Source organism: Hoplias malabaricus, chromosome 17 (genome assembly GCF_029633855.1).
Source record: "Hoplias malabaricus isolate fHopMal1 chromosome 17, fHopMal1.hap1, whole genome shotgun sequence".
Classification (NCBI taxonomy): Eukaryota; Metazoa; Chordata; class Actinopteri; order Characiformes; family Erythrinidae; genus Hoplias; species Hoplias malabaricus.
The window spans coordinates 27977854-27996472 of NC_089816.1; the positions used below are offsets into that span (position 1 = coordinate 27977854).

Sequence of the window (18619 nt, forward strand, 5' to 3'; positions counted from 1 at the left end):
TCAGCACCTGATCCTTTAAATGACCATGAGTCACTCTGATTGGAGAAACTCAGATGAGAAAGTGGGACAGTTCTGAAGTCTCCATGAGCTCAGTCTCTAGGTGGGTAGGCTTGCCCATTCTCACTGCCAATAGTGCCATCTAGCACAGGCATCTGTCAGCTGATGTGACATATCTGGACAGTTTGCATTCTGCTCCAACATGCTAAACTGTTTATTGGCATCAGCATTATTAAAAATAAATAAACAAACAAATATATTTATAATAAACAAGGTGCTGGGGTTCTATGTGTCATTAGGAGACTCACTGAAATAATAATAATAATAATAATAATAATAATAATGCATTAAAAAGACTTGAACAGCCAAGATGTCATAAGTCATAATCCTGAAGCATCATCCTGTCAACTTACGGTGGGGCTTTTGAGCTGTAGCGGGGAAGTGGAAGGTGTGGGGAAGGTGTGGAGGTGAATATATAGAGTTTACATTCAAGGTATAAGGGGGTTATGACTAAATATGTAATTCTGATTAACAGAGAAGATATTAGGGTTTGATCAATAATGGCACTTTATGAAATATAAATAAATAAATAAATAAATAAATAAAGTACATGGCCAGATGTATGTGTACAAATATAGATTTTATTCTGTTTAAAATCTGTGTCATTTTTTAAAAAACAAAAATACCATTTTTGGTACAAAAGTGCAAGGATGTAGAAAAGGAAATGCATGATAAAAAATACATAAAAGCATTAAATAAATACAGTAGGAAGTTTTAAACATAGTGAACTGTAACTTTTATTGCTACACAGTTTAAATACCTGCTCTTCTGAAAGGAAAAACATAAAAGGTGATATATATATATAGTCTCCTTACGCGAGAATCTCCTATCTCTCCTATCTCTCTCTCTCTCTCTCTCTCTCTCTCTATATATATATATATATATATATATATATATATATATACAGGTTGTGGGTTCGACTCCCGCTCCGGGTGACTGTCTGTGAGGAGTTGGTTTGTTCTCCCCGTGTCCCTGTGGGTTTGTGTGTGTGTGTATGTGTCTGTGTCTGTGTTGCCCTGTGAAGGACTGGCGCCCCCTCCAGGGTGTATTCCCGCCTTGCGCCCAATGTTTCCAGGTAGGCTCTGGACCCACTGCAACCCTGAATTGGATAAGCCGTTACAGATATTGAATGAATATATATATATATATATATATATATATATATATTCATTCATTATCTGTGACCGCTAAATAAATATATATTGGAGATTCTCATGTAAGGAGGCTGGACAATTCTCACACCGCTTGACCTTGGTGGTCTTTTTTTTTCACAGTTTGTGTTTTGGAAGGCTCTAGATGTCTGCATTAATGTGCATACTGAAAACGTTAATAAAGAGTTAGTGCCTTCCTTGCTGCAGTATCGGCAGGTGTGATGTCATTCAGGCTCGAGAACATTAGGTTATATGCTGATCTTGCAACTCCAGCTCAAGCTAGGTATTGGATGGAGCTCCATCACTCCAGAGATCACAGTTACATTTCTCCTTGGCCCATTGCTGTGACACTTTATACCCCACTAGCTGAGGTTTGGCAGTGGGCATGGCATTCTGGAGTCCCATTTCATTTCATGCATTTTAAGTAGAGCTTCTAGAAGCTGTATGTGCACAGTTGAATGAACTGTATGTGTCCACACACCAAAGTCACTGAATTCACTAATTATTAGAAGGGTCTAACATTTGCGGGACATTTGATGTTCATTCCTGGCAGCGTGGACATGAGTGTGTGTGTGTGTGTGTGTGTGTGTGCATGTGTTTGTATTTGTTTATCTAATGCATACTAAAGCTGTCAGTGGTGTTCACAGTGTTTGGGACATATGTAATCCCCTCTGTGCTGGTTAGAGGGTCTCCTATTCTCAGCTGGGGGTCTCTCCTGGTCATTGTTGCAGCGGTGCACCAGAACAGGGTCCTTCGCTCCAGGTGCTTTCTTCATCAGCAGCCTCTGGAGCAACTGCTTATCTGAACGCTCTTTCTGGAAATCATCTTCATAAACTTTCAGCTATGGGTGGGGAGCAAAATACAAAGACCCTTTCAGTCATTGAGTACATTAGTAACATTTAGAGAACAACCTGATTATTATTATTATTATTATTATTATTATTATTATTATTATTATTATTATAGTTTTATTTTAATACTTTTTATTATTTTTTTAACCATAAGGTCTAAAATGTGGTGGCTGGGTTCCAAACAATTAAAGAACTAATATTAATGAATTAATAAAATAATAATTACTTTTGCAGGAGTGTTATTTTTCTATTATTTATGCATTTGTTTCTGTCTATATATTCTACAGCTTGGTCCAATCATCATGACATATTCCCATCTCCATCTTAGCATTTTCAACTTTTTACCATGACCTACAAATGGCCGCTGTATTTACATAACTCATTTTTACATTGATTCAGTTATAAGCAAGTAGTGCTTGTCATTTACTCCCACACACTGGACAAATTGTGCATAGCAGCTGATAAGTTCAAAGTTAACACTGTACACATGCAGAAGGCCCTTATATTGGAAAAGGTAATGCAAAAAAATCATTGATGATTTAGATGTGTTCAACTACTTGCATGAATATCAATATTATATGTAATTTTACAGTAACACTTTTCACTACACATACAGTATGATGTCACTTTATTTCAAATTCAACCGCCGTAATGTACAGTGTTCAAGGATTTAGATAAAAGAACATAGGACAAGGGTCAATGAATCAGTAGGTTGTTTTTGTATGTGCAGCTGAGGCTAAAATATCACAGACTGATGTAGATGGCTATGTCTATGATGGTATAGATATAAGAGATGGAACCAGTTAATGAGCTGGCTGGTGTTGTGGGAGCAGCTATAGATACAGTATCTAAGAGCGATGTGGATAAATAGGACTCTGTTGGTGTTGGCCTGTAACTCACTTGCTCTTGCAACAGCGCCATCTGCTGCCGCATCTCTCCCTCTCGCCGCCGCAGCCTCTTATTCTCTTGCAGCATACGCTCGTGATCCTTGTGTTCAGTCTTATAGTCAGCCTCATAGATCTTAGTCTGGAAGCAGAAGTTGTACTGGTTTTAATTCATGTAGACTAGAAGTGCACCCCTGATCATTTCTCACTCAGACATCCCATTTACTTTCGAAGGTCAAGGAGAACACCGCCACCATTTTGATTTACTACTTTTCCATTTCTCAGAAGCTAAACATTTTTTTCACACATAGCATTTCATAGTTTTCTTACAGGGATGGATAGATCCCCATCTGAAAGAAGAGTACAGCTCAGTTGTATTCTATCTTGCAAAAATGAAACTTTTAAGGATAGTTTAGCTCATGGCTTTGCTTCTCTACTTTAGTTGTTACACAGCAAATTCACCAGTGTTAAATCAACACTATTACTGTTAAATTAACACTGAGTGTTGACAAGTTTGCATGTTTACAGTAATGGTGCTGATTTAACACGGGTGAACAAAGGTTTTATTTTTCTTTGTCATTGTCTTCAGAAAAAAAAGAGATTAACCTGTACTTGAATGGCTTTTTACTTGAATAATGAAGGGTTATTCCACATTTCTGTATATGAAACATAAATAGGAAATATAAATTACAGTGAATATGACCTATGTTTATCAAGGAAAAGTAAGATGTATGAAAATAACAGCTGCTTCTTCCATATCACCAATAGCCAATGGACTTTTTACAATGAATAAATGTTTTTAGAGCAGAACAAGGTGCAACAGGTGGTGTCACTAATACACAGCACCACTCGGGTCTTGATTCTCACTTTAGGTCACTGTTTGTGGGGAATTTGGTGTGTTCTCCCTGTGACGGTGTGGGTTTCCTCCAAACGTCCACAAACGCATTAGGTTGATTGCCTGAGTGAAAATGTCAACAAGTGTTTGTGTGTGTGTATGGGTATGAGTGACTGCGTGAGTGTGTGAAATTGTCCACAGCTGTGAGTGTGTGAGTGGCTAGATGAGTGTGTGATGAAGATTAACTGGTGCCCTATGATTAATGTATTTTGTTTTATGTATATTATTATATTTGTTAAGTTTCCTTCTGATATTTTAAATATTTAATTGTTTAATTATGTATCATTTAATAACATTTGTTTATTCCCAAAGCCACTTGCTAAAAGCATTTGAAATGCTTTGGGTTTGTCTTTAAGATAAGCTGAATTTACATTGTCATTCCTGAATGAAACAATTTATCAAATTGTCATATGATATTTGAAGTGTTTCTAAGCTTTTGAAGAGCACTGTAGGTTTTTATGTCGAAGGGTCCACTGGGTGGTGCTGTCTGTTCAATCAGTGGTGAGCAAAGTGTTGCAGGATTCAAGTCATTTTAAGACAAGAGTGCAGACAATTATCTTTGACACAATCCCATCTGTTTCTAATGGATGAAGTGTGGCCCTGGGTGAAGTGTCCAGACCCTTATTGCCCCTTGTACACCTGACACTCTCACTGTGGTGGCCTGGCTGGTGGGACTTTTATAAACTTGTCATCACACCTGCATGCTACTTTCATAACAACTGACCCTAAAATAAATAAACATATATGAAGACTTATTCCAAGAATCTGTTTTAGAGTTTATATTTTTAATTCATTATTTTTTTTTTATAGCTGAAGTGAAATATCCAACCCTCATTTAAAAATGTTACTGGTAACACTTTCTATGAACCCTGTGTTTTTAAAGACTTTATAAATGTGCTAATAACTCTTAGTAACTTGGTAATAATGCTTTGTAAGCATACATAAAAACTCTAATAATGCCCCATAAGACTTTTATAATGAGTTATGATTAACTATTTTTAAACTTATTAAAACGTGTAATTATTCATGCCTTTAATGCCGTTTAAATGGATAATGACATGTGTATGATTATAAAACTCCCATAACATGTATTAACAATTAAAAATGGATTATAATTGTTTAAATAATGGAATATAAAGTATTTAAATAAAGTGACTGACAGTTTAGACTAAGCACTCAGTGATTTATTACGTGTTTAAAATCGCTAAAATAAATTATTTTAAAATTATGCACCATCATTGTCCATTTAAAAAGCATTATGATGAATATTGACACTTATATAACTATGTTTATAAGACACAAATAATACAATTATAGCTCTTTATAACAGCATTATGAGGAGTTTAAAAATATGTTTACAAAGCATTTTTAGAGTTATAACTGTACCTTTAAAGACTTATTAATATGGGTTTCCTAGAAAGTGTTACCCTTTTATCTGTTTTGTTAATCAAAATAACTCAACAATAAATGGTTTATCCAAATTTAACACAAATATACATTTTAATGACTACTGCATTCTCAGAAATGCTCAACCCATTGAATAGCAGTCCTCATAAAAGCCAGCAAATCTGGTACTATCCCAAGGGCTTCATTAGTTGGATCAACACATCAAATACCTGGGCTGGCTAAGGGTTTGTTTAAACTAATGTTTGACTGCAAAAATGCTTCCTCCGGCACTTAAAACATGCAGCAAGACAAGATTGAATCAAGTCCTAGGATAAAACTTCATGCATTCTGTAAATAAACTGAAACTCTGGTGTCATTAAACCTTCCAACTGGACAATGATCCCATGCATACCTCAGATTTCACCCAGGCTTTGTTTCCTGGAAGACACCTTTGTGGCCATCACAGCCGACAGACTTGAATTCCATTGAAAATCTTTGGTGGGATTTGACGAAAGCAGTTGCAACAGGCAAACGTATGATATTATTTATGAGCTAGAGGACAGGAGAGGATTCCTCAGGAATGCTGCCAAAAGCTGGTGTCTGGCTATGGATCAAATTTTTACAGCAGCATGAGGTGCAACAAGTGCTGTCACTAAGGCACAGCTTCAGGGTCTCAGGGTCCTGGGTTTGATCCTCACCTTGGGTCACTGTTTATGAGGAATTGATGTGTTCTCTCTGTGTCTGTGTGGGATTCCACCGACAGTGCTGAAACGCATTGTTAGGTTGATTGGCTGTTGGAAATAGAGTGTGTGAATAACTGGATGAGTGTGCGATTCCCTGTGATGGACTTGAACAGCATAAGGGTTCTGTACTAAAGTACTAAAGATAAGTACTAAAGATACATGTCATTTAGAGGCTAAATAATTCTGAGACCGCAGTAGTCATTAAATCTGGCATTTTGAAATACACCAAATACTATCTACAATGTCAGTTGCCACTGTCTCAAGGTAAAATGTCCAGCTTGTTTTGACCCTCAGACTGAATGACCCTTGCTCACCTGACACCGCAGAGCCTCCAGCTGGTCTTTCAGGTCTTGTACTTCTTTCTTAGCACTGGCATGACTACTGGGGGTCTCTGGAGACTCGCAGTTGCTCCTGTTCCTGTGGCGGGAGTTTGACCGCAGGGTTAAGGACTTGGGGACCCCCAGGGTTGACACATGGCCTGTGGGGGGCTTGGAGGTTTGTTCCAGGAGATTCGACTCTGGAGATAAGACTACAGCTGATGTGCTCTGGAGAGAGAAGGCAATAGGCAAGAGTGTCCAGGTTGTTATTTATATTTCAGTAGCATCATCATTGACATTTATGCATTTGGCAGACACTGTTATCCGAGCGTGACTTGAAATTCTAATTATGTTACAGTGCTAGGCAGTTTTTGTTTTTGCAGTGATCCTCAAAAATGTTGTGTTAGTGTTGTGAATACCTGAGCTGAGAACTGAACCCTAGTCTGCTGCACAGAACTAGTATCAGAAATAAGTATATGAAGAAATTTCCTAGGCTTTTGGGAATAGATCCAGCCCTATGTCTCAGTGTCTGGTACTACAGTCTGTAGCATGACCAGAACATGGTATACTTTCAATATTCAATATCTATAAGATACCAGAAATGTGTATAATTTTCATAAAAACTTAGAGGGCCTATATAACTAGATGATGTGGCATTGCTTTGAGGATATTTTTCTCTGAAGAACCCTAGGCTTTAGATTGTAAAGAAGATGTTACCTGTGACCCTAAAGCCCAGTCTTTCAGAGTGTCAGTACGATGTAGACGGCTCTCAAGGAGACGGATGTATTCCTGAAGATGCTGATTCTTCTTCAGCTCCTGCATCAGGCTGTGTTCATAGTACTCACTTTTATTCTGCAAACAAACACATATAGATGTTACTTTAAAATATCTATAGAGAATGTGCTGTATCTTTAGGGAACACAACTGGATTTAAAAATCACTGTTGTACCATTAAAGGTACATTTACTCTGTTTGTACCTTCAGTGACCAATAATGAACCTCTACTGTACCTTTTATTCTGAGAGTGTAGAGTTTGTCTTGATGGATTTGTTCCCATTTATCAGCATTAGCTTAGTGCTAACATAAGACTAGACTCCCATAGGGAAAATAGCACTGTTTATTCGTTCATTTTCTGTACCAACTTTGTCCTGTTGAGGGTCACAAACACTGGGTGCAAGATAGGAACACGCCTTGGACAGGGTGTACAAACAACTGTGAGAGTGAAGGTTTTTGGACTCTGGGAGGAAAATGTAGCACCCAGAGGACACCCACACAGACATGGAAAAAAGCACCCACACAGACACTGTGAGAACACACCCACACAAGTTGGTCTCAACTGAAGGCCTAATTTCAGTAGCAGTGTTGAGGTAAGTCCCACATTCAAAAATTATAGTGAGCTATGATTCTGTAATCAGAAACTGATAAAACTGTCCGATATTTGACAAACTGTGCATGATGAGTGCTAGGTTAGACAATGTATTGTACACAGTGTATACAATGTACAATATGTGTAATATTCTGTATAAAGGAGCCTCAGACAGAGTGGCTGCTGTTTTCTGTTCCATTACAAAAACAAGCCATCCATATCCTGCCACATGTACAGCAGGAAGCTCAGTTTTAAAGCTCCGCACAACACCTGATTCCTCTAATGTCTCTCTTCTGTAACAAAGCAGGATTCCTCATTAGTGAAATCAAGTGCTGCTGTGTGTGGCTGAAACAAATACCTGCAGTTACTCCAAATGCAGTGGAATACCCTGAATCTACTGATCACACATCACAGTCCCTGTCACTCCTCCAAAGACCCAAAAGGCCCAAGCCTTTGTAATAATTCATGTTTTATCATTCATTCATTCATTCATTCATTAACTCATTCATTGTCTGTAATCACTTTTCCAGTTCAGGGTCAGGGTGGGTCCTGAGCCTACTCGGAATCATTGGGCACAAGGAGGGAACAAACCCTGGAGGAGGCGCCAGTCCTTTGTAGGGCGACACACACTCACACCTGTGGACACTTCTGAGTCACCAAGCCACCTACCAACGTGTGTTTTTTGGACCGTGGGAGGAAACCGGAGCACCCGGAGGAAACCCACACAGACACAGGGAGAACACACCAAAGTCCTCACAGACAGTGACCCGGAGCGGGAATAGAACCCACAACCTCCAGGTCCCTGGGGCTGTGTGACTGCGACACTAACTGCTGTGCTACCGTGCCGCCCCATGCTTTATCAACCAAGTAAATTTAATAAGCCTGAACGCTGGGTCAGCAACTTGTGAAACACAACAAATCTCTTTAGCTGCCTTCTAAAGAGCATGTACAGGTGGGCAACCAGTGACCATGAACTCCTATTTACATAGTAATCAAGCGTGGATGAAAACAAGCTACCCTGGATATGGCACTTAGCGGCTTGTCCAAAAAATAACCCGGAACATTGTATCACAGACTCGTTAAGCTCAACTTTCCAGGTTAAAGCACTGTGAAAAAGTCAGAGACCACTTTCATTTGTTTAATTTCCAGTCAAATGGCTATTGTTACTTTTCAGGAGAAGTTTTCTGAAGAGATCCACTTGTATATTACTACTAATAATTTAATACATTTAAATACAGTTTGTGTGAGCAAATACCTGTTCATGTTCTACTTTGAGCAGGAGTCTACCGTTGAGCTGCTTAACTGCATTACTCTCCTGCTCCAGAGTCGCAACACGCTGCTGTAGCCCTGCACTGGTGCTGCGGTAGATATGGTCCCAGTCCTCATTCAGTTTCATCAGCTGTGTGAGACACACACACACACACACACACGCACAGATGCATTACCTGGAAATTAATCTATAGGAGTGAGTTTCGCAATCTCATTGATACCTGCCCCCCCCTGCACCTCACACACACACACACACACACACACACCACTGCAGTGGCTCATTGTATACAGAGGAGAGAGTCTCATTGATAACCCTGCCAACACACACACACTTAAATTCTTCCTGGACTCATAAACTGAAAGTAGTCAAAAGCTTTTGATTCTGTTTGGTAGCACATAGGGGATTAATTTCTGTATTTATCATCTGTATATATGTGCATTTCAGACACAGAGCACTTCAGAACAACGTTAGTGTCACTGCAGGGATGAAAATGATCCACCGCCGAAATGACACGGCTTCTGCGGTGGTCTTGTGGAGGTCCTGGCCATTTTAAAGCTGGGTGAATGAGGGCTAACAAAGTATGCAGAGCATCACATGGACCACAGTTTTGAACTACAAAATGCACCTGTATGGTAAGTGGAGCTTATAACATGGAGAATGAGTGTAGACATAGGGAGGCTTTAAAACTTTCCTGTTTGGGTGAATTTTAGGACCAAAAATATGAATAGGAATGTACTTAAAAGCAATGTCTATGATTCTGGGCAACTGCTGCTCTCTCCAGTTTGTTTACGTTCAGAAGCTCTATGTCTTTTAAGGTGGAATGGTATGTTTAAGGAAATAAAATGACTGTTTAACTTGTCTGTACTTTTAAATTATCACAGAAACTCATTTTCTACTTGTTTGTGTTTACTCTCTTGCAGTTAGAGTCAGGTCCACCTTAAGTAATTTGAAACAGCTAAGATTTGTCAGTGTTACCCACCTATGGAGCAGGAATAAAGTTAATTCCTCATTTATGATTTATGTTCATGCTATTCAATAATTGAAGGTTTGTCAGAAGCTGTTTCTCTGCTGTGAGAAGAGAGAGAGGAAGCCTAGCATACCATACTGAGACCCTTTGTTTTTTATATTTTCTAAACACTTTAGACCTGTTTCCAGAGCGCAAACAGACTGGAGAGCTAGCAAATGATTTAAAAAAGTGTTTATTTATTTATTTATTTATTTATTTATTTTAGAATTGTGAGTGTTGCCTTTAATGTAATAAATGGGCTTTACCTCTTTGTTGAGTCTACGAAGCTCTGTGTTTTTGTTCAGGAGCTGAAGCTTTTCTTCATCTGCGGAGGTGATGGACATGCTCTCTGTGATAAGGGTCAGCTGCTCCTCTCCAGACATCAACCGCTCTCCTTGAGCCAGATCCTCCACCTGTCTACAACACACACACACACACAGGTTGCAATTACAAACCTGGCCTTCATCATGGTTCTGTCCTAGAATGTGTGCTTTATTGGCTGACAATGAAAAGATAATCCTGCGCACAGCTCTGTACACTTTTCTACAGTGTGTTTTCAGGGTTGATCAGTTGAGTCTTTTCAGAGTAGAAATCACTCAAACTCAGGCAGTTAACTGCAATGTTTAGAAACATTGGTTAAACTTCAGAAACTATAATGAATGATATGTCAGAAGAAATTGAAAGCATCTGTCATTATCATCTCAAGTGAAAGTGAACATCATTGTGAAAGGAAAAACACATATAGATATATCTGAACTTAAAATGTAGGTATTTTCATAAATACAGAATATATTTGCTTAAAGGAACGCAAGGTAAAAATTGGGAGTTTTGCTCCGGGGGTCAGTGAAAGCTAGACGCCATATATACATGCATACTTACAGGTCAGTGAAACATCACAGTGATTTTAAAGCTGTCATCTTAAAGTAAAATTATTATGTAGTGTTACTTTAAGGTAGCAAAAGCAAAATTCAAAACAAAAACAAATGAATCCAAAACCAAAACAAAAAAAAAACCATGTAATTTAAACACAGTAAATTCCAAACCAGACTTTTTTGTAAAATACAGTAAATCAAGAATGTGTGTTAACATTTATTTAACAGAAAGAATTACAAAGAAAATACTTCCAATGTATACACTTGGCAATATTTTAACTAAAAACACATTTCGAATGCAACACACATAAAAAACAGTTAAGACAGAGGCATATTTACCACTGTGTTACATCACCTTCCCATTGAACAATTAGAATACTTCTTGTTGAAGCTTTGCAAGTGGAAGTTTTGCTCGTACTTGCTTGTTCATACAAGGCTTCAGGAGGTCAGCAGTATGTGGTTGCTGATAACAATCTGGATGGTTCCTTTCAACTTTGGTACAGACAACTCAACCTCAGTTTTTCCAGAGAACAATGTAATGTGAACTAATCTGACCTCAGCATGTTTCCACAGCTGTTCCAAGCAGCTGAGATGAGCTTCAGCCTAGAGAACTGAGTGGTGTGGATGTATGACTTTCTTCCATCTGTAATACGGTTTTAGGCTGCATTTCTTGATGTAGCTTTAGATTGTGTTCAGTGACAACAGATTTCCCTCTTATTTTGAAGTTGTTCCTACTTTTTTTCTGAATGGGTTAAAGGCATCATATTCAAACTTTGTTCATATTCACAAAATATTATGATATAGTTCAGTGAAAAAAGAAAATGTGTTACTTTTATTATAAATGTATTTATTTGACGGTTAAATATATGTCCAAAACACATTGTTATTATAATGATTATTAGTATTTTTAATTTTTATTATTATTTAGCATTTTTTAAACATCCAACATTTCTAGAAATGTGGTTTATATATACATATATATCTTAAATTAAATTACTATCTACTACCTGCTAAACTGTTATTTGTTTGAACCAAACAATTTTTTCCCCATTTGTTGACATAATTGGAAAGAGTCCTCTGCTCTTTACAATGTGGTAAAAATGTGTGACCCACAGAAATCCTCAAAAATCTTTTAAAAATGACTGTTCAATTGGCTTTCAGCAAAATTTGAAAGGTTCTTTTTTCTCATATAAAGCTATTTTGAAGACATTGATGCTTTATCATAAACATGAACCCTATATTTCGCACAGGCCTCATTTTATGATTTTCTTTTTTCTTCATATGTGTTAAATTTACCAAACAATCATTAATTATCTGCAGATAATTGATAAGCAAAGAGTGTAATTTCACCAGAGGTGCCTACATTTTGTAAGCCAACTAATGTTGTTTCTAGAACATTGAACATAGTGTGACTTTGACATAAGCTGTGTCGAGGGTGCACAGACATTCAGAGAAGTGAATGCTTCCTCTAAGGACTGTTGTGCGATAAAGTATCAGAAAGTGATAAACAGAAAGAGGAACTGGGTCCTGCTATTCCACAGAGACATAGAGATAAAACACTTCACATACTGTTACACTAACAGAGATACAACAACATTGACCTTTTTCATTGTCCAAGCAACTTTCCACAGATAATAACTACTCTTATTGAACTCTACAGTTAACCTCACATTGAAAGATTATATTGCCTGTCTTCATAACTCAATAAATGGTTCATTTACACACACGATTCATATATAACAGCAACTGACAAAATCTATCTCACCACAGCAGCATCATCAAAAGTCAGTAACCCTCTGGGGACCAAGTGGTTTAGAGTTGCTTTCAAACACACTTGCTTTCAAACACACTTCAAATATTCAGAACAATCCCAGCTCCCAGTTTGAGACCCCATTTGACCCAGAATACTGTGAAAAAAAGACCTAAAGAACTTTTTCATGTCTCTTTAGAAAGGATACAATTAACATAATTTTAATTTTTATAATTATAATAATTAATATAATGTTAAGCAGTAAATGTACAGGTTTGAGCTTTACAACAGACCAAATCCAGACAGATTTTGATGTCTTAAAAAGACCCCAACCAACTACCCCGAAAGTGGAAGCATCTTCCCAGCTTGGAACAATCATAAAGTTCTGGAAACCTACCAAATGAGTTAGAATTGGAGATGAGTACATTTAGGAAAGGACCTGTAAACATCCCCCAAAAATGGCCTCTCATTACTGCTTTTCTTTCAGTATGTTACTAACATGTTTATTTCTAATTAAGGGAAATAACTTCAAGTTTGTGTTGTGTTTTATTTGTATTAAACGTTCAAGTTGAAACTGGTTTCAGATGGTTAGAGAAGCAGGTTTGGGACTGAAAACTGGTACCATACTCATGGCTGGCAAGGCACCTAAGGTGGCCCAAAAAATGCTCCAGTTGTGTGTGTTGATTGCCCCAATCACTATTTTGTGTGTGTGTTCACTGCCACAGATGGGTTAAATGCTGAGGTCAAATTCCAGTTACCACCAAGCACGATTTGACTTCATTAAGCATCGACCTTAAACAAAACCAATGTGCAGCATCATGATGCAGCCACAAACATTTCACACCGGTATGCTCACCACACATCAGCTAAAAGAGGGGAGACTACAGGGAATGATTTGACATTATTAGAATTTGGGGATGATTCAGATGCCAGAAATGACCATAGTGTTAGACTTAGCTGGACAGTATGAAGATTTAGCTGGACAGTAAGAGTTGCATAATAACTCTTTTTGAGGAAATGCCCTGGGATCTTTTCTGACTTTAGAAAGTCAGAACCTCTTTGTTAAGTCATATTCAATAGAATTTTTTCAACACTATGTCTCCACAGGGACAGACCCCTCACCTCCACCCCTTGCAACACCACATTCAGCAGGAACCTAAGTTTTCCTTGGAGGTCCCCATCCAAGGTACATGGTCTGCTAGATATTTATATCATGAATGATGAGATGCAGACTTTTTTTGCATCTCAAAAAAGTTTGTTGAGTCTGTTACTAGCTGTGGACATCATGGTGTTTTAGTAGGTGACTGATTTTTAATGTGTTCATGTTTTTTTAACCGAATTCTTCACACAACAGCAGTTCCTAACAAATATGGAGAGGAACATATTACCTACAAAGTGTAGCCTTTTAAAAATTCTGATGTTAATAAGCTCTTCTTTCATATTGGCCACTGTGTTGATGATGATGGTATGGAAATACTATCATTTTCAGCAAAAATCCAAACACTCAGTTTAACACAGACATTATAAAGAATGGCTCAATTACAGCAGTGAGCTGAATAATTTATAAAGGAGGAGGGAATGAGGTGAATACGCTTTAGTTATGGTGTTGGAATATTTTAACTAGATACTAGCATTGCATACTATATCTATGATCTGTTCAATAACTATTACTCTGTAGTAGATATACATCAAACCCTCACTGGGGTGAGTGCCTGTGTGTGTGTGTGTGGATTCCTGTGTGGATGTGTCAGAGTATATATATTCATTGTCAACAGGAACAAATACATATGCATTTCATTTATGTAATCGTTTTATAAGAAGTCATGGGATCAAACCCATTTATGCCTATTATGTTTATGTATTACAATTGTATATACCAGTGGTTTTTAAACTGCAGTACCAATACCACTAGTGGTATGTGAAGCAGCAAGAGGTGGTACGCCAAATGGCCTCGAAAAATGTACTACTTAATTAAGGAATTTACTCATAACTGAAAATCTAAAAGTTTTTATGCGTAAATTACATAATGTTTCACAGTTTTCATAATTATGCCCCAATGAAATAAACTTGTGTTGTAGAAAAATACAACGTGCTAAGTATACCCCGTAGTTGATTACGTCTAAAAGGAACGGCGGGTGGGTGGGTGATCTTTGTTCCAGGGAGGGAACTTGATCCCCCTAGTTTCAGTTCCTTACTGGACGTAAACAAAGGCTAGAGACAGATGTGAGCAAATTATTTTACATATTATTTCCCACAAATTTTAGGTTTTCATGAATGTATAACTGTGTTTAAACATTTTTTATTAAGCAATTCAATTAAGAAATTAAAGTAAGATTTTGCTTTATGCCCCCAGAACAGAGGGAGATCTACTGGTATAAATAACACACACACACACACACACACACACACACACACACACACACACACACACACACACATGTAGGCGTTGAACCAATGTGTCAGGGTTGTGTTGTTATGCTACTAAAGCATGAAATGCACACACTGCTACCAAAATTACACTAATGTCAACCCCTGCCCTCATTACTAACCCTGTGATGTAGGTTTATAGTTTAGGTTTAGGCTGATTCCTAGGCTTTAGTTTAAGTTTAGACTTAGGGGGATGTTAAGGGTTAACATTAGGGCGGGGGATTTAGGCTAGGCTTTGCATTTAGCTGTTTTGTAGTGATGGGTGCATTTCATGCTTTAGTGGCACATAAACATGACACTGACTGGTGCAGTAATGTGTATAACTGGTGTTGCTAAGCCTAAATAAAGGCCTAAATCTAACTCTTAACCTAACCCCATTAGCCGTAATCCTATTCACCACAGAATATAATTTGTGGCCTTGTAAGTTTTTACAGAAGGTGAGGACATTTTGTCCTTGAACCCCACCCCCAACACACACACACACATATATACATGCATATTTATACATGGGGATTTCTTTGGGTGGGTGCTAGTACTTACATCCTCATGAACTGTTCCTCTGCTCTAAACAGACAAAGTCCTATTATGTATAGCATAGTTCTTGTTTGATTCCAGCTTCCATTTGGGTAAAATAATGACACGCGTCAGTGCAAAACTACAAAAAGCAGGAGCTCCAAAATACTGAGTAATGTATAGAAGAGCCTTGGAACTTCTTAGAACAACACAACTTGGAACAACAACAAAACATGAGTACAGAACCTGAAATGTCTATGCTTCACTTGCTGATGCAGTCCTGTTTTAAATCAATCAGTTGTGGGAACAATGCCAAAGCAGGACAAATGCTATCACAATGGTAATATACTGGAAACAAACCTCAGAAAAGGAAGTAGTAACAAAATGTTAGTGAGCAAAAGTTGATTCACAATGAAAAAAAAGATGTATCACAATTGGAAACTTCTCAGGAAAACCAACCAAATTTAGGTTAAAATTAGGTTAGGTTGGTATTCTAGGACACATACTAGAGCAAACTTAACTAGTTACTGCCCAGCTGAACTGAGCTCTCAAGGATGATTAAAAGGCTACGCATATACAGAGGTAGAAACTCTGGTAAGGAAATGATAACCAATAATATGCTTATAACACATAGGCTTGTCTAAGGTGTTAAAACATCAATAAGACTAGACTGAAGCTAGCAAGGGTTCAGATCTTTTATTATCACAAACAAAGGCCTAAAATATGAGTCTCCGTCCTGGAAAGTTTTCAGTTTTGTGACTGCTTTTGGAAGGACATCAAAATGTCACATTCATTTCACTAAAAATGGACTGCCATCACGGCTGAAAACAGGGTGGAATAATGTAAGTCTGACTCCTGAAGTTCAAAGCTGAGGGAGGTTATCAAAATAATCTATCACCCAATATTTTATACCGCACTTCTCTCACAAGAGACCGAAGGAATTATTACATAGTTTCCACCACAGCGGTAAGAAAAGAAAAGGCTGATAAAACTCTGTCAAAAAGTCATAAACTTTAAGGCTCTGTTCTCACTTAAAATTCGCTTACGGCTTTAGGTGTTTATGCCAGTATCTCCGGAGGACATTGAGCCTATGTGTGTTGTAATTTTTCCAAATTATAATAAAGTTCAAGGTCACTAGCCTCTGTTACCTAATGTCACTTTTCCACTGTATGGTACCTACTCTACTCTACTCAGCTTCTATTTGCTTTTTGTCCAGAGTTCTGGTTGGTTTTCCACTAGCACCATTTCATGATACCTTAACCCAAAATGTAAGTGTTGTTGTTGCAAAACCACAGACTTTGTAAGCCACAATAATGGTGGTATAATAACGGGCGTTGTTTACATGTCCTGTTTTATGTGTTGTTATTGTATTTTGGAACTGAACACAGCTCTGCAGACCAGGTCAGACAGGTCAATGTAGTTGCACAGTCTTGCTCTCGCTGAAATCGCTCATCAGGCTCACTGGCCAATCAGTGCTGTACAATGTTTACACATCATGATTAGTCTCTACTTGGTTTTCCTGGAACAACAAGTGAGTGACTACTAAAAAAGGACTTATTTCCAGGTACCAGGCACCAAATTTACTTAATGGAAAAACAAAAAAAATCCAAGTTGAGTATAGTGGAAAAGAACCATAAGATAAAAAAAAAAACTGGGGAATTTGTGTTCTCCAAGATATTGTGTTAGCTTTGTATACTTTTTAAAAGACACGGAAATCTTTATACCCTCAAATAAAATGTTAATTTGAATATGCTTTTTTTTTTGTCAAAAGGTTGCAATGTATTTAAATGTTCTACATCCAGATATATAAGTTAAGTAACATGTACTCATTGTCAAATTCTATATTTTGATGTAGATGAATGAATTCCATAAAAACCTTTTGATTTAAAAATAAAAATAAAATTAAATTAAAAGTAAAGTTTTTTGCTGTTGTTATATATAAGACTTTTACTTTGAATTTTATTTGATTCTAATTTTATTCATCAAAGGCTGTATATGTATATATATTATTATACACAAAAACAGATTATGTTATGTTTGTCTAATATTTTTCTTTCTTAACGACCTTGGAAAAGGGAGTAATGGGTCTTTTAACATTCGTTTTTTTCTTTATTTTTTTTAATTAGTCTATCCAACAATATCTTTTGTGTTTATGCACTCTTATAGACTTCACTCCAAAAAAACAAATGTTGTACACATTCAGGACAGTTCTAAAACATTCAGTTGGTCACCATTTAAAAATATTAAAATGGTGAAGTTTTCCAAACCATTCCTAATATGTTACTCATGCATAATCATGTTCCAAATCACATTTTAAGGCATTTTTTTTCTTATTCTGTAGTGGAATGCATTTTAAAAGTAACCTTCCCAACACTGTATGTGTGTGTTTAAGACTGAGAAGCTCTACTTACCCTGAGTCAATTGAAGTCCTCTGTTCATTTGTGTCCTCAGGGAGAGAATTCTGTTTGGTTGACGAATCCTCTTCTGACAGTAAAGATAATGAGCTTCCGTCCATTATACACTCGCTCTGTTTGATTTATCCTGCCAATTAAAGCTAGTGTCCGCACACACTCCACAGTCCACACAAAGTAACCAAGCAACAGTTAAGCAAATCAACAAAAAGGGTGCATTTAAACCTACTTTGTAACCAAGCAGGAAGTCCAAAAATAAGCCTCTTACTCCTTCATGCAAAACATCTCAAAAAGGAAGTAGCACTAACAGCAGCGCTTGGGCAGAGCTCAAGGCTCTCCTCATATACTGCTGCGTTATGTAATGAGGTAATCTTCCACAGACTACTGCTAGGAAAGTTGATGTTCCAGGGACGATTTGGTTTCTACTGATCTGGAGTCCACAGTCTGGCTTTTTTACACCCTGGATGTGATGGGCAGTGAATTGTTGTTATGGTTACTAAACTGAGAGGAAAATGAGGAAGTGTGACGTTAAGAGCCAAGGGAATTTCCTCTCCCCGAACATGTGCTTTCTGTGGGGTTTCTATGTGTAAACTTTATCTCTCTTTAGCAAAACCACAAGTCAATTCTTTGCAGTCTCTGACATACATGCAGAAAAAATTAAAACAAGAAAAAATAATCATGGAAAGATAAATGTAGAGAGGCCAAGTCATGCGGTCTTGA

At 37.5% G+C, this 18619-nt stretch overlaps 1 protein-coding gene across 1 annotated transcript; it reads right to left on the reverse strand.

Annotated features, from left to right (window-relative positions):
- Window positions 1-652: 652 nt before the first annotated feature.
- Window positions 653-18268, reverse strand: si:ch211-153b23.7 (TNFAIP3-interacting protein 1). The gene is made up of 7 exons (XM_066649856.1): window positions 17900-18268; window positions 10193-10343; window positions 8906-9049; window positions 7002-7136; window positions 6282-6512; window positions 2960-3085; window positions 653-2049 (listed from the first exon to the last, which is right to left on the reverse strand). The coding sequence occupies exons 1-7, from the start codon at window positions 18001-18003 to the stop codon at window positions 1840-1842; spliced, it is 1101 nt and encodes a 366-aa protein (XP_066505953.1). The 5' UTR covers window positions 18004-18268; the 3' UTR covers window positions 653-1839.
- Window positions 18269-18619: the final 351 nt, after the last annotated feature.

Bases quoted from the DNA above. Each gene is read 5' to 3' on its own strand.
- si:ch211-153b23.7 (XM_066649856.1), bottom strand. From the start codon at position 18,003: ATGGACGGAAGCTCATTATCTTTACTGTCAGAAGAGGATTCGTCAACC. The intron at 10,344-17,899 runs GTAAGTAGAGCT...TGTGTGTTGTAG, and splicing joins AGGACTTCAATTGACTCAGG to ACAGGTGGAGGATCTGGCTC. The intron at 9,050-10,192 runs GTAAAGCCCATT...TGTCTCACACAG, and splicing joins TTCGTAGACTCAACAAAGAG to CTGATGAAACTGAATGAGGA.